We start from the raw sequence: 25,114 nt of genomic DNA, 5'->3' as shown, positions 1-25,114 counted from the left end.
TACTCTCCACTGAAGTATTTGCTTTTCAAAGCCTATCCTCACCACTTCTGCCAAAGCAATTTCACTGCAGGGTCTTGTCACATCCAGGCTCAAACAGCAATGGCCTCAAACAATCCCTCAGTGCTAAAGGGTCAAAGACCCTACGCATAACCATATGTCTTGTTTCCTCAGCTCCGGACACGCACGCCTGCCAAAACCACTTCTCAGCCCAGCTTCAGCTTAAGGCGAGGACCGGGGATGCTGCTGGTGTCCCGGGCTGCAAGGTGTTTTACAATAGCTCAATATAACCTACCGCGTAACAGCAAGAAATACAGCAGTTAAATAGCCTGGAGGGAATTCCCTCCCGGCCTCTTCTGCCTGCTGACTTGAAAGATTATTTCTAAGCGTGAAATTACCGGGAAAAGCAATACACCCCTCAGCACGCCTGCTTCCAGGAGTTCTGTTAAAAGTTCACGCCTCAGCCGAGTTACAGCACACGCCGTGTGCTCCGCCGGTAACGTTCTACAGCACCGCGCTGCCCCTCCGAACCCGAGGAATACCGAGAAGAGCCAGTTCCCGCCCCCGCCGCGTCCCCGGCACCGCCACCACCTCCCGCCTCCACCTCGGGGCTCACCCCGCCGCCCCACGGCCGCACAGGTACCCCCGCGCGTGGCGCGCTCCCGCATCGCCAGCCCTGCGTGCTCCAGCCAGGCACAGCCAGCCCGAAACCGGGACTCGGGAGAGGGGAAAGGCGCTGAATTAAACGCCGTTTCAAGAAATCGGGCAGCAAGGGGACCCGTTTAGCGTGATAACCGAGAGGCACAGCCGCTTCCCCCTACGGTGTGTAAAGACGGACGGACAGCCCCGCCACGCCGCTCTCCGCCTTCGCAGGGCGCGGGATCCCTACGGGCGCTCGGCTGGAACACCTGCGGGCCCCCCGCCGCCCCCGCGGCACCTGCCGCCCCGCGTCCCCGCATCCCCCTCACCCCTTCAGCTGCTCCCTCATGGCGGCGACTGCTCGGCGGCGCCGCGGAGGCAGAAACAGCGCTGCCGCCGGTCCGGCCCCGCCGCCGCGCGCCGCTGCGGCCGCCCCGCCGGGGAGGCGCGAGGGAGGGCGGGGCCGCCGTGCTCCACCGCCCCGCCCCCCCGCCCCCGCCCGCCGGCGGCGGCCCCGCGGGGAGCGCCCCGAGCAGCCGCCCGCCCCCGCCTGCCCGGCCCGGGGCGCCGAGGGCGCCTCGCCCCCCGCGTCCCTGGGCTGCCGCGGCGGCCGGAGGGGCGCTCGGGGTTCCCCGGGACGGCTGCTGGGGGGTTCTTTGCCTTGCTCCGGGCCCGCCGGGAGGCCGGCAGCTCGGTTCGCTCGCTGCCAGCGGAGTTGTGGAAAAAAGTCACTCAAATATATACCGAATTCAAATCCGAAGCTGGGACGGATTTGAAACGGGCCTTAACCTGGGTCCTAGCTTTGCAGCTGTTAATTTGAGCGCTTAAAATGCCACGTGGCTGGTTTGTGAGTGAAATCAGGTAATTTAATTTCTGAGGGCTTGCCTCGGCCTCACTGGGAAGGACCAGCCTCTCCCCCGGAATTGTCAGAGCAGAAGAAATAGTTCTGCTCCCGCTGAGTAACTGTCGCAGTGTTTCTTTGTATTAATTCCTACTTAATATTCAGTACACAAAAGCTAACAACCCCCTCTTGGTGTCACAAGCGTTTCAAATCAGTGCAGCGCGGCTCCTCTCATGCAAGTCCTGAATCCGCCTCCTTTATTCAGTAAAGTAATGCTGCGTGGAGAACCCAGTCCTTCACGCAACAGACTAGTTCTTCAAGCTTACAGACTCTCTGCTTTCTTGATAAAACCACCCAAAAAGGGCACCTTTCAAATGTACAAAAACCTCCCAGTTTTTACACTGGGAAGACGCAGGCCTAGAAGCACAGAAAATCAATCTCACCCATCATTTCTATACCACAGGAATATCCCATAGGTTGCTTTCCCATTACATAGAGGCTAGTAAGCACTGAACTTGGTGGGTTTTATCCCAAGTACCAGGATATACCAGTACTAAGGGCTTCCCTTAGGGTTCCAGGTAGCTGGGTGATCTGATTTTATGAAAAGCTCAACAAGCAGTTCAAGGAAAGCCCACGTGTTTTTTTCTAGAGGCGTTAAAAGTGTAAGATGCTCGAGGTTCAGTCCCTCAAGCCCCGAAATGCAAATATAAAACTTAATGGAATTAAATGTTAAATTCTTGTAGTTTCCAGACAATTGAGATTATTTAAAAAAGATCTAATTCCGTTTTCTGTTAGCTTGGATCTACCACCTCAACATGGAAAGAAAAAGAGGATTAATTTTTGTGTAAACATAAATCACTATGTTAAAACTCATCAGACTCCGTAAGAACTTTCCATGTACTTCAGTGGACCTGGTATTTGAGGAATTGCTGTATCGGACATCTTAGTTTTGAGGTGAATGAACTGGCTGAAGACTGGCAACTACATTGGATTAGCAACCTCACCTTCTCCCACGTTAAGCTAAGCTTTAAGAAGTGAGACCTCTCTTTAAGTCTTTAAAATAGGATATTTAGCATATTACTTGGGGGGAACCTCACAGTCTATTACAAGGAGAGAGCAGCTGCCCATGTCATACCAAGGGACTCAGGGTAGCCGGAACCCTGCTGCTTCACAGCAAAAGTGGTTTGTTTTCCTTCAAGAGGTATGTGGTACTGATACCCCCGATAGACATTCCTTCCATTTTTACTGTTTCTGGAGCTTCCTGGTCTGCCTTAACAGAAGCTTGATGCTGCTATTATCAAGTTGGTCTTCTTTCCCATACAACAGTGCCAAGTAATAGAAATTAAAAACCAGTCTGAATTTCTCATACTTTGCATAATCTTCTTTCTCCTTGAGTTACAAATAAAGCATTGTATTCAATTAGACTCACAGCAGGTGAAACCCCAATTAGTGAATCCATTTTCTTGGCTTTTTTCCCCTACCTTACACCCACACACCACTTTTTTTCTTTTTTCTTTTTTTTAACCAATAAAGGGGAACTCTGAGTCATTCCTCAATTGAAAAGCAAATTAACCCTTTGATCTCCCAAATCAAACTATTACCCACTCAAGAATATCCAGGGGAAATCAAGAATGTTGAAGGATTATGGGATTAAGGCCTATTGACTTTATAATTTGATTTTATAAAAAAAATAATTTATTTAATGTAGTTCTGATTGTTGTCTCTAAATTCACAAAAGCTTTTAGCTGTTTTGATTAGCCTCAAAATTGTACTTTTGCTGTATAATTTACAGAAGTAATACCACTCTTATTGCAAATTACTTTCAAACTACCCATAATTTATTACAAAAATATGTTTTGTTTGCAGTATAAATGGTTACTGTCTTTGGCATTTGCAACTGAAGCCAATCTTTATGCCGTACTTAATTTTAAGCCATTTATTTGATAAAAGACAGTTTTCTCCTGTAGACAATAAAACAGGATTACAAAGTAAGCAGAACCTGAATTCCCTGGGGTGCTTTTCTTATTCAAGGGCTATTCAGTCAATTTGTGCACCTACACAGAGACCTGAATCAGGAGAACAGTGTTTATTTCTCTTATACTGTAGGTTTGTCCTGGACTACAGCTAACCAAGGTATCTGTCTCTTCAACATTTAACAACACCAGGTGCTTAAAGGGAAATCACAACTCCCTAATACACGAGTGGTAATAATTAGAGGCTGTTTTATTACCTCGAAACTCTTTCGGGGGGGGAGGGGAAGATGAAGTGACTTTGCAGGCAGTCTGACTACACTGCTTGCTGTCCAAGTGGTTACTGGAATCTGTTCATTTGAGAAACCTGATTTTTCAGTTTTAATACGTTCTTCTCAGAATGTTGTCCCTTTTCTATGGGGAAAGAGCCACAGACATACACACATTAAAAATAATAATATGAACATAAAATAACTGATTCCTAAACAATAATGTTTGAGTATAAATCCCCACAAGTTTTACGTAGGAGATTAGCATCGCTACTCTGTGTTGCAGACAGATACGGAAATCCAAATGCAGAAATGGGTAGGGAGTTGCCTAAAACCATTTAGTAGAGCAGACATTAAATGTACAAGTTTGCTTGTAAGTTTAACACTTTATGAATTAGAAAACTAAAGAGACATTTCTTTAGCTTTACTGTCATTGAAAGTGAAGTTACAACATTTTGGTATTAACTAAGTCTTGCTTCCGCAGTTCTGTGAAGCATGTAGTCCTCCTTACAAGTGTGTCTTTACTATTTCTCAGTTATCTGGGTAGTGGATTAGCAACCGCTTGCCTTGCATGTAAAAAAATGTTGTACACTGTGTTGGGCTGGCTACTCTGTTATGCTGTTTGAGTCTATTTTCTTTTTCTTGGTATAAATAAATAGTAAGAATCACTTGGGATGGCACGATGACACTTTCCTGGATCATCTGTCTTAAATATGCTCCAAGGGCTGACACCTCCAGTATTATTTCTTTTTATTATTATTTGTTGATAGCTCTCTCAGAAGAGCCAAGAAGAGAATACTGTTCCGGATGCTGTTTATTTTTCGTGTTGGGCTCGCCACCACCCCCCACCACCCCCCTTTTTTTTTTTTTTTCCCCTGTTTGCACATGACCACTGGAAGCCCATTAAAATACTGTAAATGCAATGAAGAAAAGTGCTGAAATTCTCCATTCATTTTCCCCAACATTGCACTGCAAATTAAAGACCTACTAAAACATTCATAGCTCTATATGTTTATTATCAATTATTTACACCATGAGAGAGTTGGAGAAGAGCATACCACTTTCTGCCCAGAGGCAAACCCAATTTGTGTCCTGTATGAGAGGAGGTGAGCAGGTGCTTCTAACACAGGGCTTGTTCTTCACCCTGTAAGTCAGTCATGTAACTGGCAAGTGCAGCTCACAAGAATTTACTCAGTATGTTTCACTGAGATGTTTTTTGAATAGACAGAGTAGAAAGGGGAATCCGTCTTATTTACTTTCTTTCTTTTAATAAAACTAATTCTGCAGTAAATATTATAGAGTTTGCAGCAATCCAATGCACGCTATGGAAAGTATTGGTACATAGCATGTGTGACAGGGTGATGTCTGTTCCTGCCAAATGCAATGGCACAACCTCTGCATTACTTTGGGCTGTACTTGTTTTTACTACATAAAGACACCTGCTTAAAACTGAAATCATAGTCACCCTATGAGATGAGTATCACAGAGCCTTGGGAACGGTCTGTGTGTGCCGTATGTCACACTGCATTGCATGCGGTTGATAAAAGATGAATGAGACGGTGCCTGTCATTTTGGATATATTAAGCATACATACGAATTTCGTCCTGTTGAAATCTTGGAAAGGCTGATTTGGAGAGGCTGCATTTATTTTTTTAAGCTGACAGTGACAATTTAGACACCTTGCAGTAGCAGAGTGTTCAATCCTTACTGCCAGGTGTGTGACCCTGAAAAGAGGAGCAGAGTGACACTGAGATTAAGTAAAATGATGTGCATTGCTGGATGCAGTGGATAGCACATCCCAGTTCTACCAGCACTATGAGCACTTCAGGTAAACACCTGTAAATGCCAAAAGCTCTTTTCTCCCATACCAAACCACAAGAAATTAAGAAAATTAAGAAAGGAATGACCCCTGCTCTTCCAGGATGGAGATGAACTGGAGTGTGAATAATCCCAAGAATGGGAAGATCAAGAAACAAAATGCTAGATAACTAAAAGTATTTTTAAAACTCTGTAAAAAAGACTTAAAATCTCCCCGCAGGAAACTTATGCTAAGCAAAACTGCTTGCCGATCTTTACAATATATAAATAAGACTTGAAAAATGGTCATTATATCATGGTAAAATCTTGATTTGAGGAACCTTTATTGGCAAAATGAATGGTTATCATTTCAGGGAGTAAGGCTGAGAAAAAAATGCAGACTAATAAGGATAAATTAAACAAACCGATGAAGGCAAACTCTATTACTTACTTTTCTTTGTGTGCCCAGTTAGAAATAAATGACTGTTTTGCCTCCTGGGGGATTAAAATAAGCAGGATTTCATAAACTCTCTTGCTCACTGACTCTCTTTTCACCTCCAAATCTTTCTTTCCATGCATAAAATTGTCACAAACACAAAAACTGGTTTCCCAAATGATTAAGTTCTCTGCTGTTTCCTATCGATGTACAGATCTCAATAGCAAGAAACCGCATCTTGCAGCCCAGCCTCACACCAGGCCCGGAAAACGTGATACTAGCGTTCCTGGTCCCTAACAAGCAGCCCTCTCTGGTTCCAAAGACTTCCACAGACGTTAAAGGAGAAGCATGCCTTCCTTTTTTACTAAGTTACTTCTTGGTTGCATTCCATAACTTTTTATTTTTGTATTTCTTTGCATTTTTGAAACTCTCAAGTATTTTTCTATGACTAATATCACACAAACAGAAAAGTTTTTCTTTCATTGAGGAAAGAAATAATTTTGAAAAAATGTCCCTATGAAAGTATTATCTAGAAGAGAAAATATTCACTTGGGGAAAAAAGCCACGTAGATCATGCTATGAGGCTACATACTGGAATGTTCCAATGATAAGGCTGCCCTTAGGTACTCAAAGAAGAGGGCGATGAAATCTCTTGCATTTTATGACAGCTATATGCAGGCATGTTCCCAATCAGACCACTAGCTAGGCAAACTTTGCACCTCTGAATTTATGCACTCATATTTTAGCAGTGATTGCTTTGCTGTGTTCTCACAGAACTTGTGGGTTTTGTTGCTTTAAAATATACTTTGAACCTGTCATTTGAACCCCTTTTTTTCCTCAACAATTATAATACACTATACATAACATATACATATAATATGTAATTCTAACAAGAGGCCCTGCCTATTTTTATGTACACACTAGGCTTTTCATCATCTTTGCAAACACGTTGAGGTTGCTGACCTTGGCAAATATGCTAAGTTTGAGGTCTGCTCCCAACCTTTTCCCTAGACTGGGCCACACAGAGCCCTGATGTGAGGAAGGGATGGTTCTCCCTCCTTGGTAAATCGAACTTGCATTGATTTTGTTTCAAAACTGGAGTCTTTAGCTTCTCCCAGTACCCTGATGTAACATGAGCAAAGCTTAGTCTTCCTGCATAGCATGATTACTTTGCCTTCTCTTCCCAATTCTCTTATGTGGGGATCTAACAATAGAGGAAAGTGCAACACTGCACCTCAGGAAGGAACCAGCCTAAAGAGGTTGATGCGAGGAGGGAGCAGATACACCTAACTAGCCTCACCAGTAATTCCATCCAGGCTAACTCCTCCATTCAATCCAGGTGACATTTCTCATGGTTTATTTGCATAGAAATGCAGCTTCAGGTTTAGGGTTGTACAACTATTCCCAAACCAAGGTAATACTTGGTAACAGCAAGCAAGAAAAGAATTCTGGAAAAGAAAAGTTTCTCATCTGACATTTCTGAAATCAAAACTTTTTATTTCATTTCAAAAAAATATTCTATTAAAAAATGCACTTGTGCCCTTTAATGGCAGGTGGCAATAGTCTCATCTTGTCTATGCCAAAGACTGAAAATTAGTGTTTATATATACAGTCGTTTGAAACAGACATAGACATAGATACCTACATTAACTAGTGCTTCCAAAAATGGATGAATCGGTATCAGCTACCATGGAGCCAGGTCCTAGGGCACAGATATTGTTTTATCCTAATTGAATCTAAATGTATGTTAACACTAAAATAATTCAGTAATGAAGGATACAAAGAAATTGTGAGGTAAAATAAAAATTATTTCTTAGCTAATGTTAGAAAAGGGTTTCATTCAAGTCTCCTGTGGCAAGTCCAAGTATTTACACTTTGACAAATGTTTCACATAATTCCAGACAGCTTCTGCTTCTTCCATTTATGGTTCTTCCTATTAAATAGTCCACCCAGGCTTTTTCATTTTGGCATCTTTGTCTAGCTGCTTCTGTCTCTGGCACAGTAGCTGGCAGTTAATTGAGGAAAGAATCCTGTGGATGCTAGCTGATAGCAACAAAGTGTTGCTAAACTATATTGAACAGTTTTTATGTTTAACTAAGTCTAATAATGGGAATGCATTTAATAGAACTCAGTATTTCAGTATTTCATGTTTGAATTGAGCCAAACCTCTCATGGCACATCTCAACAAGGCTTGAAATACCTAGTAATTCTACCGACATCCTTTCAATCAGTTCTCTGATCTCTGCTGTTAAACAGAAAATGAAATCTCTTTGTGAAAGGATAAACCTACAAAATGAAGATTCGCTTTCTAGCAACATAGATGAATTCACTGTGAAAAATTTGGAATGAAAATCAGAGATGCCTTGGCTACCCAAGTTAAAGAGCCTTGACATTTATAGTGTCTATGCACCAAAGGTACACAAATTACTGTTAGCACCTACCATAGCCCATTATTAAATCAAGAACAACGGTGACTGTGTGGAGCTCAAAATCAGCCAAACCCATTTTTTTTTTATTTCTGTACTGAGTATTTTTCCACATTGAAATAATCAAACAATTTCCAAATTTGTATTTGGAACTATTTTCTTTGGTTTTGAGAAATTGCTTTCAAATGTGCAATCTAAATCCTGAACGATACAAACAGCCCTAAAATATTAAGGATTTAAACGTTGGTTATGGTCCGTATGAATATTCTTAGACCCCTGCTGCTACATCTAACTCCCTTGAACACATTTTCAGAAACGTCAACCTACAATTCTACCATATCAACATTTCAGCTTTTTCTAAACTGGTCCAGACTTACCGCTATGACTAAGTAGAGTTTCCATCTTTATCATCTCCCTCACCACATGACACAGAATACCAGATGATTTTAAAAGCTCAAACTACTTAATTCCATGTCATCAGTCATAAGAAACATCATACAGTTCTTGTCACCTTCCTTTCAAGGAAATAAGTATTAAATTCAACTAAGATTTCTCTGTATCTACACAGTACACTACAAATACAAAGCATACACAGGATCCGAACCATTTGTTTATTTAATAGTGGTCACAGTTTGGAGTTTTATTCTGGCAAAAAATTCATAGACATAGATAACGTATTACCCACTGTGTAGAAGATGATTTTCTGAGTGTCCTTAAAGTTAGAAAGATCATCTAAACTCACAACTCCTGTCTCAGAAAACATTACAACTGTTTGAGCATTCATCCCTAATCCCAAAATAACAAAATCAGTCTGTCATATTAAGAAAATATGGTGTTGTTTTAAATTATCATTCTTCTCGTGAGGTCAATAATTTTCCTTCAATTACTATCAACAGCTCTGGCTCCTGGTTGCCAGCTTTAGAACCAACTGTCATTTTGCAAACAATTATCACCACTTCAATTAATGTCTTTACACTGATATGCATCAGCCAAGGGAAAATAAATAATAAAAAAGATCTTCAACCTTATCTTTCAAATAAAAACTGGGTTAAGATATGTGGTATCTAAATACTTCTGTACTTCAGTAATGAAGCTTATTTTTGCTTATGGGCATTATAATTTTTATCAGTATTCGGAAATGAATCTCTTGTTACATTTCCATAGTGTTGTTGCTGCAGTTGTTCTTCATTCTCATTCTTAGAAAGCTACTGTCATTATTTCTCAAATTATTATCCTTCCACCCATGTCCTTCAATTTGTTCTGTTTTTAGGGTAACTAATGGAGCAAATAATTTATTAAGAATAAAAATAATTTTGCAAAGATTTGCAGAAGCTGACAGCCTAAGAATTTTGCCAAATAGAGCCCAAGCAGGGAGTGAAGGATTAGACCCCATCTAATCCACTATTTTTTTCAAACCAGCGTATTTAATACTGAACTGAAACCTTTGGAGAGTTTTATTTTTAGCCACTTGCCATACCGAGCACTCATTTGGCTTTATTCTAAAAATTACAATTTAGGAATCAAGGAGAAGAAACATATTTCTTGTTTATGAGTAAGGCATTATCAATAAAAGTCTTCCATTTCCCAAACAAATAAATATAATATTTTTTTAACTTCATGCCATATTATTATTATTTTTCTGATAATTTTCATAGTAAACATTACCCTTCACTGAGGCTCGCATTTATTTTAACATTTTAAAAGAGACTGTATACAATGAAGATGGTCATTTGGTGATGATGGTGCACTCTGTTGGGTCATAGATGAAGAAAGTGACTGGTTTTGATAGTTATTCCCATGCCAACATTGTACACGAAGCTTGCCAGCAATTTGCAGAAAATTAGGCCAGTGGGGCTACATCTATGCTGCCATTTAAACAAATTATTTAGTCCATGAAATAGCCAAGAGGGATCAACTCTACAAATGTGACAATACCTTCGTTATTTGGACCTTCTAGTGGCACATTATCTTACACATGCACTGCTATGCGTGTATGCCCCGAGACTATCCCTTGGTCCAAATTTCACACAGTGACTCTTGTTCTTATTGCCGAGAAGTGAACCACTCTACAGCAGGCTGGGCATGGTACTCCTTTACTTCCCACATAGTGCTGCTGTGGAGCTAAAGCATGATTTTATTTATTTTTCTTAATTATTATTTATTTTTTTAACCTCATTTTAAATTGAATGACCTATTGTGGGAGCTGTTGCAGCCAAACCACTGCAAGAACCGTGGTATCTTTTTGAAACTGGTTGGGCCTGTCCCTGCAGAATAAATCTATCACATTAAATGGCGAAAATACCTCCCTACAGCAGGGGAACCAGAAGAGTTCTAGATCAGCTCAAAACCCTGTGATTTAAATGCCACGCAGTAGAATATAGTCACAAGTGCTTTGCTGTGCTAGATCCTTAAGCCTTCCTGATGAGCTAACCAAAGAAATCAGCTGGTAATCAAAGTAATTATTTTTAAGCAGTGGATTTGCAATCCAGACACTACCAATGAAGAGCAGCCATATCATAATTTCTTTTAAAGTGTGCTGAATGCTCTATATACAGTTTCCAAAGTTTGCAGCAGTCAAAATTTCTAAGAAAAACAACTATTATTTCCATTCAAAAACTTTGTAAGCTGGCACAACGTCTGACAGTTAACTAATTGAAGAAGCACTTCCAGTGCATACCAGCAGAGCTGCTGGCCTCTCACGGCATTTATTCCTTAAAGGTTCATTATGAACAAAGAAATGTTTTAGGTGGCAATTTCTATAAGAACTGGTAAAAGATAAGACTTAGAAGAATACTCATCTGCTCTCAGACTCCTTTGCATTCACATACACTGCAGCATCTTGCCAAGTCTGTAAACTGCAAAAGCACAGTGTGCAATGACAATGTTCTAACCCTTTTAGTGCATTGCATGCTACATACTGAGCTAGATTTTACTTCCAAACAAAATTTTGGCTGCATTCCTTAGCGAGTACAGGTTGTTCTCACATTGGCAGACTATCCCATTCTCTCACTTAAAACAATTTAATGGATGTTTAATTTCATGGGTTGGCTTATTCCTAGATGGGCACAGATTATATAAATCAGTTCCAGCCACCAACTCCAACATTGAAAAAGAGAGTTCTTATTTTCTTAATTTAGAACATTATTCTGAAATTATATTTTTCTCTACATCCTCTTTTTCTGTAATTTGCAATTAAGAGAATAATTTAAAATACCCTTTATAGAACAGTTTAAGTGTCCGTTCTATAGTTTCCTCTTTCTAACTGAACATTTAATAAAGTGTTAAGCCTGACATTACAGACTTTGGTGAGAAATCTAGCATTGGATTTCAGTGCGTTCAAGATAAACCTTGTTGGGAAAAAAACCCTATTCATAAGCAATGCAGCACTATTCTATGCTATCCTCCTTACTCATTGTGCAAATATTATTGGTTTCAATAATGCCTTCTTTACAGATACAGTTTGGTCTGATCCTCCCTGCCTTTAAACAATCAGACTGAACACAGGTAAGTACAGGGAATTTGAATAGTAATATGGGTACTAAATTACTAAAAATACTACAGCACCAACCTTAGATTGTTGTATATATGTATTGAGATTGCTATTTTCAAGGAACTCTTCAAGTTTATTACATTGGCAATATAAATTTTTGATCTTTAATGGAGCATAAAGGCAGAATGGAACTTTAGAGTGAGGAGTACATATAGAAACAAGGACAACTTCAAGCCTAACTGCATTTTGCATCAGCCAATATCTTAACCTGAAAGGATCATCTGGTCAGTCTCTTATGTGGTGTAAAGTAAAAAAAAAAAATAATTAAGAATAGCTACATCTTTTGCAGTTGTGGGAATAAGACAAAGGTGGATAGGGAAGTGGTGGGTATACAGTATAATGACTTCCAGCTGGTGTATCATCTGTCTGCTGATAGGTATGTTTAAATAAATAAATGATCAAGTATAGTCTAATTAAAAAAAATAATCAACAAAGTCAGGATGAGTTTTTGGAAATAAAATATGACTTTGCAACACAAGTTATATGAAAGCAGCAAGATGATTAAAATGCAGAATCTTATTTATTATACATTAGGTAGATCAAAGCTTCTCAGTGATAACAAGTCACTGATTGGGGGCTGCCACCTGTTTGGTCTCACTTGCAATGGGAATCTCTTAGGTAAACTGTGTTAAATGTTGTCAGTACATATTACACTTATGAACAGTTTACATTAAAAAAATAAAATTAAAAATCATTCTTATTTTCCTGGAGAGTTTTACTCATTATTCACCAGCACATACGTTACTTAGTAAATACAAAAAGGAAATCCTGTGTAATTCAAGAAGGTTTCAGAAACAACAAAAAAATTGCAGGTAAATCCTGTTACTTGAGGCACATCACATACTTCTTTGAGATAGTGGCAAAAAAGACCTAAAAAGTATGAAATTAGCTGTGGCTTTGGACAGTGGTGATGTTTGAAGCAGGCTAGGCTCAGAGAGGACATATTGTGGCAAGCAAATTATCCAGGAAAAAAAATATCTAGAAAGCAGGGCAGGAGGTAGTTTTCTAGATTTTTGTTGTTGTTGTTTGTCCCTTTTGTCTAACTTCACAAAGAAGAGGAAATCTATGACTTAAGGGAGCTGTGTAGATGTAAATGTCTAATAATTATTGGGAGGATCTAATAAAGAAAGAATTGAGGAAAGCTGAAAATCTGCAAGATACATCAAGGCAAGGCAGTGATAATCTTTGACGGTGTCCTTGAAACTTGGTACAGAACTGGTGAAACTAAGGAGCAGAACTTCAGTCTGGAGATGTCTGAGCAATACTGGGCTCTCAGGGCTTTAAATGGCTATTTGTGACATAACGGAAAGAAAAAGGAGGAGTGAGTAAGAGTCAGAAAGATCTGTTTAAAGTCAGCAGAAATTTAATTTGGGTTTATAAAACTGGGGAAAAAAAAAAGTTGATAAGTACTTTAAAAGCCATGTGCACTGAAGGAGAATTGTTTGGGAGGTCTCTGGTAGTTATAAGTGTATGCCAATGAGCTAAACCAACATCGGGACCATCACAGGAGAAAGGAGTCCCACTGGCTGGCTCTATCCAAACCGCAGATGACTATTTTCCACAATGTGGCATACCCACACAGGCGAGTTTGATAAAAGATTCACACTGACAGACTCTTTTCCACTCCTTATTTATAGAATAGTGAACAAATGCCCCAGAGCAAAGCAGTGCTGAGGGTTTTGCGCTCCGCTTTCTTAAAAGAAAACTGTAGAAATACAGATTTGCATTTTGCCAGCAGCAAATGTTTATTCCACAATACTTTGGGCACTGATGTGAAAAAACATGATACATGAGAGGAAATGCTGAAAGCCAGAATTTGATCCCTTTTACGCTGCTAAAAATAAGAAGTAAATTTGCTGAAATCAATGAGCGTATCTCAAAGCAAGTTGCTTTCAGTGCAGAACTTAAATTTGATTTCCAAACTTCTGACAGTATGTCAGATGGGACCCTAAACTGCACCCACCACAACTTGCAGTTATCTGTAGGTTCTTTTGCTCAGGATTGTTACAGTGCGATGAAATACTTATTTCTCCCTCAAACTGGAAACAGGAGAAGAAATAATAGCATATGAAAGCAAGTAGTAGTATGTAATGACCATATTATTAAAATTGTCATTGCTTTTGTGCCATAGCATAGTTAAAATAGTGGAAAAGCAGATGAATGAGGAACGTGCAGGAGAAAACTCTGGCCAAACACTGCCTACAATTGAACAGTCTGCTAAATGTTTTAAATTGTTTGGTAAAATTACTGCAGCACTAAAAGAATAAGTATCTCTGTTAACAGGCAGTAATTAAAAGACCAAATAAGGTGAGTGCACCTATGGTCAAAAAGATAATTTCTTGGTGTGTTTTGTTTATGCTCCTAGGGATGGTTTATGTCAAAATAGCTCAGTTCAGAAGTCTGAAACATAAACCAGTATTTGGAAATGGTGATGAGCTCATCAGTAAGAGACCTTTGGAACTCACAACTTTTTTAACTTCTGATTTTCATTTGATACTTAAAGTAAACTGAACTATAGAGGTAAAATATGCTTTTCAGCAACTGGGTCCTAGTGGCTAAAATGCTCTTACTGGCAGAAATCTGGAAGTAATCTCCTTCTAAACACAAGTAAAATTTCAAGATGCCTTTATTCCAGATTACTTGCAATAAAAGTTTATAGATGGAGAAATAAAAATGTGATTGAGGTTTAGTAGTTCTAACTCTTGGTTTTTATTTTTTGTTCCTGTAATCATGGACATTTCCAGCTACAAAATACATAGTCTGTTTACACTCAGGAAAACAACTGCAAACCACTTATTTCTACTCCCCAGTGTTTCTATAGGTTGAAGCTGGGTATGATTTTGAAGAATAATATACAAAGCCAAGTTGAGGATATTTCATTTGCTTACTTCTGCTTCCACAGTTAATTCTTTAGAGGGGAAATATGCAACTAATATATCTGAAATCCATACTCACAGAGATGCTTCTCCATCTGTATTTCTAGAACAAATGCAGAAACATTAACCAAGAACAGCTTCAGTAGCTTTTTCAAGGACACCCACAAGTAGAAAGTATGCATACATACATTTTGGGAAACAGCGTTTACCCATTTTGGATAAATAAGAAACTGGCAATTTCCTCTTATTTGCCACAACAGTGCTCAAGGGTCTGTCCCTGAGTGAATGGAGTCTGGAATGGAAAATAGTAATCTGTCACTGATCCTTCCCAGAAATGGCTTCTCTGCCTGTCATTATTACAATAAACAAGGCTATAAAACCCTTGCAATTTAGGTAAATCTTTGTAATGATGTTATAGTTCAGTGCTTGTAAAGCGCTAATAATCTGGAGAGATCTCCAAAGTTCATTTTAAAAAAGGTAGGTTACTTATTTGATGATTAGAAGATTCAGCATTGCAAGAAACTGGTATTGAACTTAGATTTACAAACAAGCTTGCTTAGACAATGCTAAGCATGAAACCTTTTAGCAAAATGAAGACTGGATTCTGGATTCAGTGAAAAGTATTCAGTTTTTACAATGTTCCACTTCACCACTGAATTTATCCATGAAGATCAAATGGCAAAATTCTGCAAAATATTACAGTTCAGTAAGTGTCTTCACTTCAGTAGACAATGGAAGTCTAAAAGAGAGAAAATGACCTGCTTTAACATGCTGAATCTCCTAGAAAGCATCTGACAAGCAGCAAAAAAGGGAAAAAGTGAATCAGCACAGGGAAAGATTAACTTGACCTAGCAAAAAGGTGCTTCTGTAAAAGAAAGAAAATAAGTGGTTGAGCAAATAAACATACATATACATATTTCAGAACCCCAAAGATACAGCAATTCCCTTCTGTGTTAAAGGTCCTCCAAGTGCCAAGCACCAAATATCAAGCCACCGTGGATAGTTTCTAGTTAAGCAGAGGGCGATTTTCCTCAGGTATATATATATTCACCATTTTTAAGGGTTTTCCGATTCTCCAGGTGTCACTAGGTGAAAAATTAATATTACAAGGGGCACTATATGAAAATGTGCCGTTAATTAAAATACAGGAATATCTTTCATGGAATGGATTATACCCCCAGCATTTACAATGCACTAAGGTGTATTTACTCGTTAAAGACCCTTCTCTGCAAAAATCTGCAAAATGAAGTATTTTAAGAAGATGAAAAGGAAAGAAGAAACCTTCCTGTGCCAAATTAAAACCCAGTGACATAATGATAGAGAACATTTAGTTACTTCTGATCTGTGCTTGTTACTGAACAAGCCAGGATATATCAAATTAAAACAGTAGTCCTTCTACTGACCTCACCCTGCTCGTTATTTACTTTCTTTAATATCTTTCACCTTGCTTTTCTTTTCTTAACCCCCTCTGTCTGCACACAAAATATGTTTTTCCAGAGGACAACTATTACTTCTGCTGTATTGATTGCATGCTTTTGCTTGAACAAGACATGTGCAAACAGTATGCCTCAGGGTGCATTTAGGAGATATGGTGCTAACTGTTTCTTGAACTGCGAAGTATTGCTGCAACATGCTCCCAGAAAATTATGTCCTCTTTAAACTTTCAGAGAAAAAGTAGCCAGCATCACCTCTTCCAATAAATGACATGAGTACATTCATAATCTACCTTGGTTTCCCTTATGGGGAGCATCTTTTCTTCCCTCCCTAATTCTAAACTCTGCAAGACAAGATGATACTTGAATAGCGTTTCACTACAGATGATGTATGCAGTTATATTTCAATTCCTGATAGGGGAAAAAAAAAAGAATACATAAATAGCATCATTTAAACACCAAAAACAGCACTGAGCAGATGCACACTCCATTTAATGGGGGATTGACCACGTTTCACCATGCATGCATCTTTTACAGATTCTCAGCAGAATCCGTTACTTGGTACAGATTCTTGAGTAGAAGTGACAGACTTCATATAAAACTGTACTGTTGAGCAGCAGGCTGGCAAAAAATAAATGTCACTCAGGAGGTTAGACATACACAGCTATAGAGACTGTGAAATTTAGCCCCTGTCCTGAAAAAGAAATACCACAAAAATCTGTGAAATTGTAGAACAGCAACATCCAAATGAATATAATAATTTTACCTGAAATATATGCATTTGAGCCTTTTCTATTTATGAATGACAAGCAAAGAAAAATCTTTTTTTGGAAACAAAAGCACAACAAAACATTTGCTGTTGCCCTGAATACTAATGATGGAAGACTGTTGCTATGGTGATGCTAGTTTTAATGCTCTTGCCTGTGGACTTCATATGAACTGCCCGTTTTAACTTTTGCAAATGTCATTTACAAAATGAAAACCCATTAATGACTGGCGAGGGCACAATGTTCCACTTTAATTAGAATAATAAGGAATGCTGATGCACAAAGTACAGGTTTGTGAATTGCTACAAAGCCCACGCTGTCAAAATTAATTACCACTGATGAGGATTTTGTTCTGATTTTTTTTTTCCCCCCAAAGGAAGCTTTAGAATAATACCACCATAGCCTGACTTGGAGTTGAAAGCAGGCTCTCATTTTTAGTACCAAGGTGGAATAAAGGAAGTTTCCAAAACCAGCAGTACAGAAGAAGGTACAGCAGAGCTTAGAACTGTGTTTGAGCCATGCTACATGAGCACCAGTTCAAGTAATAGGGTAATGCAAACGTCAACATGGCTGCGAAAAATAAAACATTTTTCAGAGAAACATCTGCTCAGAAAACCAGTTAGGATTTGGAAAATAGTTTGTCTTTTTGAAGAATTTTGAAATACAAGTTGAGAACAAGAAGTTGAGTGGGTTCTAAGACATGACTCTGGTTTGGCTGGTGGGGTATTGCTGACTTGTTAATTGCCAAGTTCTGGGCCACATAGATGATGTTTAAAAAAAAAAAAAAAAACAGAACAGATAGTAGTGGTAAACTTTTGTAATGCACCAGGCCCTTGCAAATCATGAGTATACATTTCTCATGAGAAGGAGAAAAAGTTGCAACTACCATTTCTAATTTTGAAGAAATGTCTGAGCATATAAAGTAGGTGCTATGTTGCTAAAGGCATTTCAGTAGTACTGACTGCAATAAGGAAAGAACACTGCAATGAAAAGCATCACAGGCAGCTGTTGAGAGTACATTATTCAGACTAATTGTTATTATTAAATATCTCCATTGTAGTACTGTTCAGAGGACCTAATTTAGAGTTGAGACCCATTGTGTTGCATGCTGTATTCACAGAAAGGAAACTTGCCTTCTCTTGTGAAGAGCTGAGCTGGTAAAGAACTTGATTTGTCTTTATGCTACGTCACTATTTCAGTGCCAGATCACTGGAAATGCGGCTAGCATGAGAAGGAATAGCTGCTAAAACTATTTTCTAAATTCTCATTCATGAAAGACTGTGGTTTAATGAGTTGTCAAAAGTTCTTCCAGCAGCGTTAGTATGAAATCCACGCTTGGTCTATTGGTATTCTTTAGTGCTTTAAAATCACCCAGCCAGTTTTGCCCTTGACTTGTTGGTTATTGTGCAAGCTACTGTACTTGCATATAGCTCTGTGCTCAAGACGGCTGGAATTCCATTGTATGAAAGAGAAATACAGCAAAAAATGTAGATTTGACTGAGAATGGTTGTGTCTACCAAATCTGATTTTAAGTGTGTTTTTGCTAGTGATGCGTTTACTCAGAACTTGCTTTCCTCTTGTGGCTTGGTAAATGCAGGAGTAACTGGGTGATCACTGAATAGCATTGTCATCAAAGACCTTCTGTGAGAACCCACTACTCATATCAAAGAGTAGTTCAGAGCAGGGCTTTGTGTTGAAAATGCAAATGATCATATTTTTTGAAGAGTACTAGGATGCTTATTTGCTACTGCTGAATGCAGCTGTACCTAGTGTGACAGACAGCCTGGAGGCAGCAGCCCATTGCTCATGAGGGTCAGTGGGCTCAGGACTAATTCATATTTCTGCAGTACCTTGCCAAATGGTGCATTATCTCAGAACAAGAAGGGACAAGACAGACCCTCTTCCACTCAGTAGGAAAAACTAGTTGGAGTTTGGAGGAAGCCAGAAGTGAACAGTGTTTAACAAATATGGAGCTGATGAGCGTTGACAAAGTGACACTGTAAACCAAGTTTATGCTTAACTAAGTAAAGCTAAAGTAAACTAAGCTTCCCAATATTGTGAGGGTACTAAGGTTTAAAATTTATCTGAAGTAGAGAAAAGAATTTGAGATAACCATCTCCCAGAAAGTTGCTACTTAATATCATTACCAAGACAATTAGCTCTTTATGGTTCAGTCTCCAGGCTCCCCAGACAAGCAAGCAGTATTTCTGGCAATGTCAGCCCCTGCCAACACTGATAGACAAAGTATTCCAGGGACTTCACATTAATGGAGCCTGCTGGTATAGGGACTTTTGCAGGATCTAGATCACCTAGGTCTTCTTCAAGACAGGGCAGACACTGGACTAAGAAAGGATTGGTTTTGTTGTTCCTTAGAATTCTCAGTTAACCCTTGTGAACGGGTAGGATGTGAAAAGTATATGCCTTTTGTACAGAGTTACAGTAAAATTGATACAGGGGCAAGTAACCAAGCAATAAAGGTGCTCCAAACAGTACTCTGAAATTAGGTGATGGAGAGAGCAACAGTTCCTCAAACAATTTCTAAAGTTCTCACTTATTTTGTCTTTCATGCAACAGAATACACTGGACTATTAATTTCATAAGTACTGGTAAACACAGCATTGTGCTCATTGGTGAACACTTTTAATGAGCAAGTAGTGGCTGAGGCTGAATTAGATTACTGCTAATCAGAGTGACTAAAAATCTCTCAGAAGAAGATGACAATTTTAAGTAGAAATCAGAAAAACATTACAGTTGTTTGGCGCAGGAGAAGGAAAATAAAATATTTGAAGGGTAAGCAACACTACATGTGTAAAGCAGGCATTAAGTGCATGTAGTAGACTGAAAGGATAGCTAAGAGAGGCAGCAAAACGTGTAAAATAGTGGAAATGTCGACAGTAAACACAGGTTTAAAAAAACCCATCTATTCTGGTCTTTCTGAGCTTGAGACTTAATAACCATCTCGCAGGGGGTGCTATAAAGAAAACAGGAAAGAAATCTGTAATTAACAAGTTTAAAGGTCGTTGGCACAACTAAATGAAATGAAACTGAAAAGAGAGGTGCTGGGGTTATTATTAGGATATGCCCAGGGACTGAAGACTAAAAGCAGTGCTAGAACAAAGTAGGATAAAAAAGGTAATGGGGTGGATGCAGAGTGTTGCCAGTGGGAGAGGACTGGCTCTGCAAAGGGAGCATTAGAAGGCAAGGGGAAGATGCAGAAAAAGTGAGTGGTGAATTATAACAACGCAAAGCCTGACAACAAGCCAAAGGAAGACAAGAATGAACAGTGGGAAGATGGTTTGTTAAAAGTGGTGGGAATGACCTAGAATAATGTGAACACTGAAAAGATTCTTGGAGATAAATTCTTGGAGGAAATTTTTAGTGACCTTATTAAGCGCTGTTTTAGTGAGAAATTAGTATAGAAGTTAAAAAAGACTGGGCAGGAAAAACACATGGACTTGAGAAAGACATGAATTCCAGGAAAAAGGAGGGCAATGTTCTGGATATTGAATAGTGTCAGAGGAAATATTTGTTTTATCAAGGGCTGTCCTGAAGAAAAAGACTGCCATGTAAGGAAAGAAGTAGCAGATAAGCTTCAAAGAAAATACATCACTAGAAATGTAAAGTCTTAAACAAGTCATTTTGATATGCTCCTGATGTCTAAGGGACTGAAGAAGTTGAGCAAACAGAATTGTTCTCGAACATCCAGCTGTTAGATGTTCTAAGTGTCATTCTTCCAATTTCTTCTTTTGAAATACATTATCTGTAACTGATCAAGAAACTTGCAGTGACCTCAAAGAAAACTTGTTTCAAAGAAGAATTTTCTCCTTCAAACCAACAAGGCTTTTAAACCTTGTTTCCTTCACTGTGACAAGCCCTTTGCTTTGAGTTCTTACTGCGGCGCGTTAGCACAGCATCAGCTTGACAAATACACCTTCCTTTGTCGTGGACAGCCCATGTGGTCTGTCACTGGTTGAACTGCCCTTTTTTTTTTTTGCTAATATCTAAATAGCGTTCACAAAACAAACCCCAAACACATTGAAATTGATGATCATTCAGGTGGGTAGTTGGTATAAATTTAGTTTATGAATAATTAAAGATATGATCTAGAAGCAACAAAATTCAGACCTGTCTAATGTGCTTTTCAGTCATCTCTGAAAGTATTGAATATGGCTGTCACTTAGAGCCAGCTTTTCTTTTGTGCTTCACAAAGACAGTTTTGAAAACCATGGGATTTCTTTTCACAAAACATACAGTAATTTTTAAATTATAAATGAGAGGTATCTATACTTTCTGAAACTATTATTGTGGTGTTTAGATTTGAAAATAATTATACAAAACCCTATAGGTTTGGGTGGGTGAATATCTCTGAATGATAGTTGCTACAGAGTTTATTTTTATGTTTTAAACTGCTTAATTTCAGAATGATTCTTTAATGAACTTGAACTAGCATTGTCTTACAAAAGACACATTGAATATCAATATTGTGAAAGCAAACTTTTAGTATTCAATGACTGTGTTTTTATAGTCAAGTTTCAGCAAAACACAGCAATAAAAATAATTGAACATCACTGCTATTGCTAAAAGTTGATAAATATATGAAAAATATTTCCCTTTGAAACTTCTCATATACTAATGAAATTTGCTCATGCAAACTGCAGTATGATTGGAGCTGGTGATAAAATGGAAACAGAGGATGATTTTAAACTCTAAATGAAATGAAATGCAAATTAATGACATGCAAAACTTTAATCAAGATGTAAGAAAAACTATCATAAACGTAGTCTTACTTACTTCAGAACTTCTCTAAGTTTAGCTGTTAAATCACATTTATCAAAGCCAGTACATGGTTTATAGATTCCAAGGATTCTCAGCAAACATGGTTAAGAAACTCCTCTGATCGGAATTTTGCTTTAAACACTTTTCAAATCATTCCTTAACTGTTTAGACAGAGGTAATCCCAGGAGTAATAGAATGCATATATGTGCATATAACAAATTAATTAAACCTTAAGATTCCTAAAAAAATTTGCATTTTTAAACCTTCAAGTAAAGTTTTAGTTGAGAGAAGATTTGCCTATGAGTTTACTTAATATTGCTATTAACTCTATGGTTATATCTGGAACTAAATTATACACAGATTTCCTTAGGTACATTTACAGTCTTTATGGCTGCAATTTCTTTACTACTGCTGCTGCTGCTAGTACCTAGTAGTATTTGCAATTGCGTTAACTTTTTCTGTTTTCTACAAGATGTGTAGATGAGGTCATCCAACAATGTTGCCATTGAAGCCTGAAAGCTAAATGCAATTAAACAGTTAGATTACATTTGAAATAATAGATAAGAGTCACTGATCTGGGAGGACAAATGCAGCTTTGGATTTTCTAATGAAGGTGCAGCTTTTCTGTGTTTCAATATGCAGTAGAATCCATTTGCTTTTTGTCACATTCTTTACAATGTTAAAATGTATGTCGGTTTGTTTATAGAACCTCCAGGACAGCAGATGGTGGATTGGAAAATACTGCTTGGAAGCAAAACTTATTTTAATTTTTCTGTATTTTGATTTAATTGAAATTGAATACCTTACTTTTTGTCTTCCTCATATTTGTTTATTCCACATTTTCAGGTCACACCAGCTAACATACTGGAACAAAACCAATAAATTTGTATGACCATATACTCTTTAACTCCCATCTCCTTGAGATGCTTGTTGGATATTTCCTGCTGCAAAGGTGTCTTCTCATTATGAACAAAGTATTACACCCATGTCCCAACAAGAAATGCTTTGGGCTGTGACTAAAATCCTAACGTGGTGTTTCATGTTGGTGATATAGTTGAGATGTTTGCATGAAGTCATCTGTTCCTAAGTCAAACACAGTAGTTTTGTAGCATGCCCTTTAAATTTTATCTCTGTCTGTAACTTCTCTCTAGCAGTATTTCTTAGCATGCTTCATGCAGGGTGTCATAATCTTCAAGTGGTAACTTCTACATTTTCTCCAATAATACAGCTTTTAAGCAAAAAATAAAAAGAGTTAACTTTCTAAAAACAAAGCACAGAAAAAGGATCTTTGCACCTCTACTCCTATATTAGCGGTGAGCAGAAAAAGCATCTTGAAAAAGAAAATGAGGAGACAGGAACATATTCAAATTCAAAAGGCAATCTGGGGTATTTACTAGCCAGATATCTAAACCCCATTTTTCTACTAAACATTAAAATAATAGACAGTTTCCCAGCAGACATCTGGATAAATATGAAACACCTGAATGAGACTAAATTATCATGGTTTTAGATATTTAGATATTTTTTACAACTTTTATCTACTGCATGAAAATTCAGATGTGAATGTTAATCGTCCCAACATTAATTTACCCTACAATTTCATTAATGTAATAGTAAGTTCACAGTATAAAGTGTGAAGTATATAGGTGAAGAATAAAACTCACACCAACAACTTTGCAGGTATTTACAGCAACCTTCATTCTTAGTAATTTATTGCTATATTAAGTGAGGTTTTTTTCCCCTCAAGCACCCAAACTAACACTTACATACAGCACTCATGCAAACAAATTGTGGCCCTGATGGAATAGAGGAGGGAATCTGTAGACACACAGGGGGAGTAGGTGTTAGCAAAGTTCGACCTCTACTCACTACTCAATAGGTTATAGACACCATTCGGTGACAGTGCTAGCCTGGTTATATAGAGTTCTACTTGATAATGATTGTCTGTTGTGTTGTACCATAACCTCATTTTCTGAGCTTAGGTGCCATGGAAAAAATGTGAATGCTTGTTTCACTGAAACTGCTTGTTACAAAAGCAATTCACTCAGAGTTGTGATGCATTTTTTTTAATGGTTTGTTTTTCTATAGTTATCTAGCTGTAGATTTTCTAGTATTAAAATTTATCTGATGAATATTTGAAATTCAAAGAAAATATTTATCATGCAAGAGGCTGCTAAACCTGGAGATCATATTTGAAATTGTAATTTATTTCATAATGTTCACCTTTTAAATCAGAAAATGAGAAGTAAAATGAATGTAGATGATTTGATCATTCCTGACCTATTGGTTGGAATCTTTACTTAAGCCTAAATACAATCTTACTGACATTATAGTTCTCAGTTAATTCATTTTACGTTTTCCCTATAATTTATAACCCCTAGGCATAATATATACACAAATTAGTTCTCAGGATTGAATGTCTAAAGAGAATGATAGTACAGAACTGATTTCAGCTATTGTCTGACAAAAAAAAAAATCATTGAAAGGACCTCAATAAGGAGAAAATAGGTCAAAAAATCCATAGTCATGATTCGGTAAGTAAGGACTAAACAAGTCTCTCAGGACAAGAAATGTGCCAGACAGGTGGAGAATGTTCTGAAAAATAGGAACTTATGGCAGTCTGTAGGAGAACTGGTATCTTAGAAGGTCAGAGAAAGAACAAATGCAAGGGAGATTTAACAGCTTCAGTGAGTTAAGTTTGGAAAAAAAGTCAATCTTGGAAAAAAATCTGACCTCATCCCGACAGGCAGGCCACTTAGAGAAACAGAAGCAGCCCAGCTGATACGTCTGATTATTGCATTCTCAGTCTTCTCTTGATTGTTGCTTTGCCCTAGATGCCAATATAAGAGCATTACATAGTCTACCAAAGTCTGGGCATTCATCACAAATACAGCTGGTAACGTGAATTGTATGTGTCCATATCCACTACTTTTTTCATTGGTATTGAAGCATTTCTTAACATACACAAATGTTATAGTCCTGCGTTCCATTAGACTGATAAGATCATGAAGACGACAAAAAAGGCACAGTAGGTGAAGAGGGATCAATTTAAGGCTGACTTATTATATGGATGAAATTTTTCTCATGCGGAATGGGTAAATAGTTTGTCTGCTTGTTTGTGGAGCTAGGTGCATCAGAAGAGACTCTGAACCAAGGGCAATGCAGACAATGGACGTGGCAAGCTCTGCTTTGGAGGAGCTGTCATCCTTCAGAGGAAACAAAGGAATTATGAGACTTCTTGGTATGACAAGAATATGTAAAAAATCTGAGATATTGTTCCCCATTTCCTTGAAGATTTCATTGGACAGTTGTCAGAAACCATCTTCTCTTTGTCTGT

The 25,114-nt window shown here is 38.3% G+C and overlaps 1 protein-coding gene across 18 annotated transcripts in view; it reads right to left on the bottom strand.

Moving 5' to 3' along the window:
* The window catches only part of DMD (dystrophin), a 1,096,913-nt gene that overhangs the window by 82,709 nt on the left and 989,090 nt on the right, over positions 1-25,114 (bottom strand). For 4 of the 18 annotated variants that reach the window (XM_040582479.1, XM_040582477.1, XM_040582480.1 and 1 more), the window contains exon 1: positions 966-1,053. The exons of the other annotated variants lie outside the window; for them this stretch is intronic. In XM_040582479.1, the coding sequence (XP_040438413.1) occupies positions 966-985 (20 nt within the window). In that variant the 5' untranslated portion in view covers positions 986-1,053. Of the gene's footprint in view, positions 1-965; positions 1,054-25,114 lie in introns of those variants that run through there. 18 annotated transcript variants of the gene reach the window in all.

Source organism: Falco naumanni, chromosome 2, assembly GCF_017639655.2.
Source record: "Falco naumanni isolate bFalNau1 chromosome 2, bFalNau1.pat, whole genome shotgun sequence".
Classification (NCBI taxonomy): domain Eukaryota; kingdom Metazoa; phylum Chordata; class Aves; order Falconiformes; family Falconidae; genus Falco; species Falco naumanni.
The sequence above is the reverse complement of the archived record's forward strand: the minus strand, read 5'-3'. Positions and strand labels throughout refer to the sequence as shown.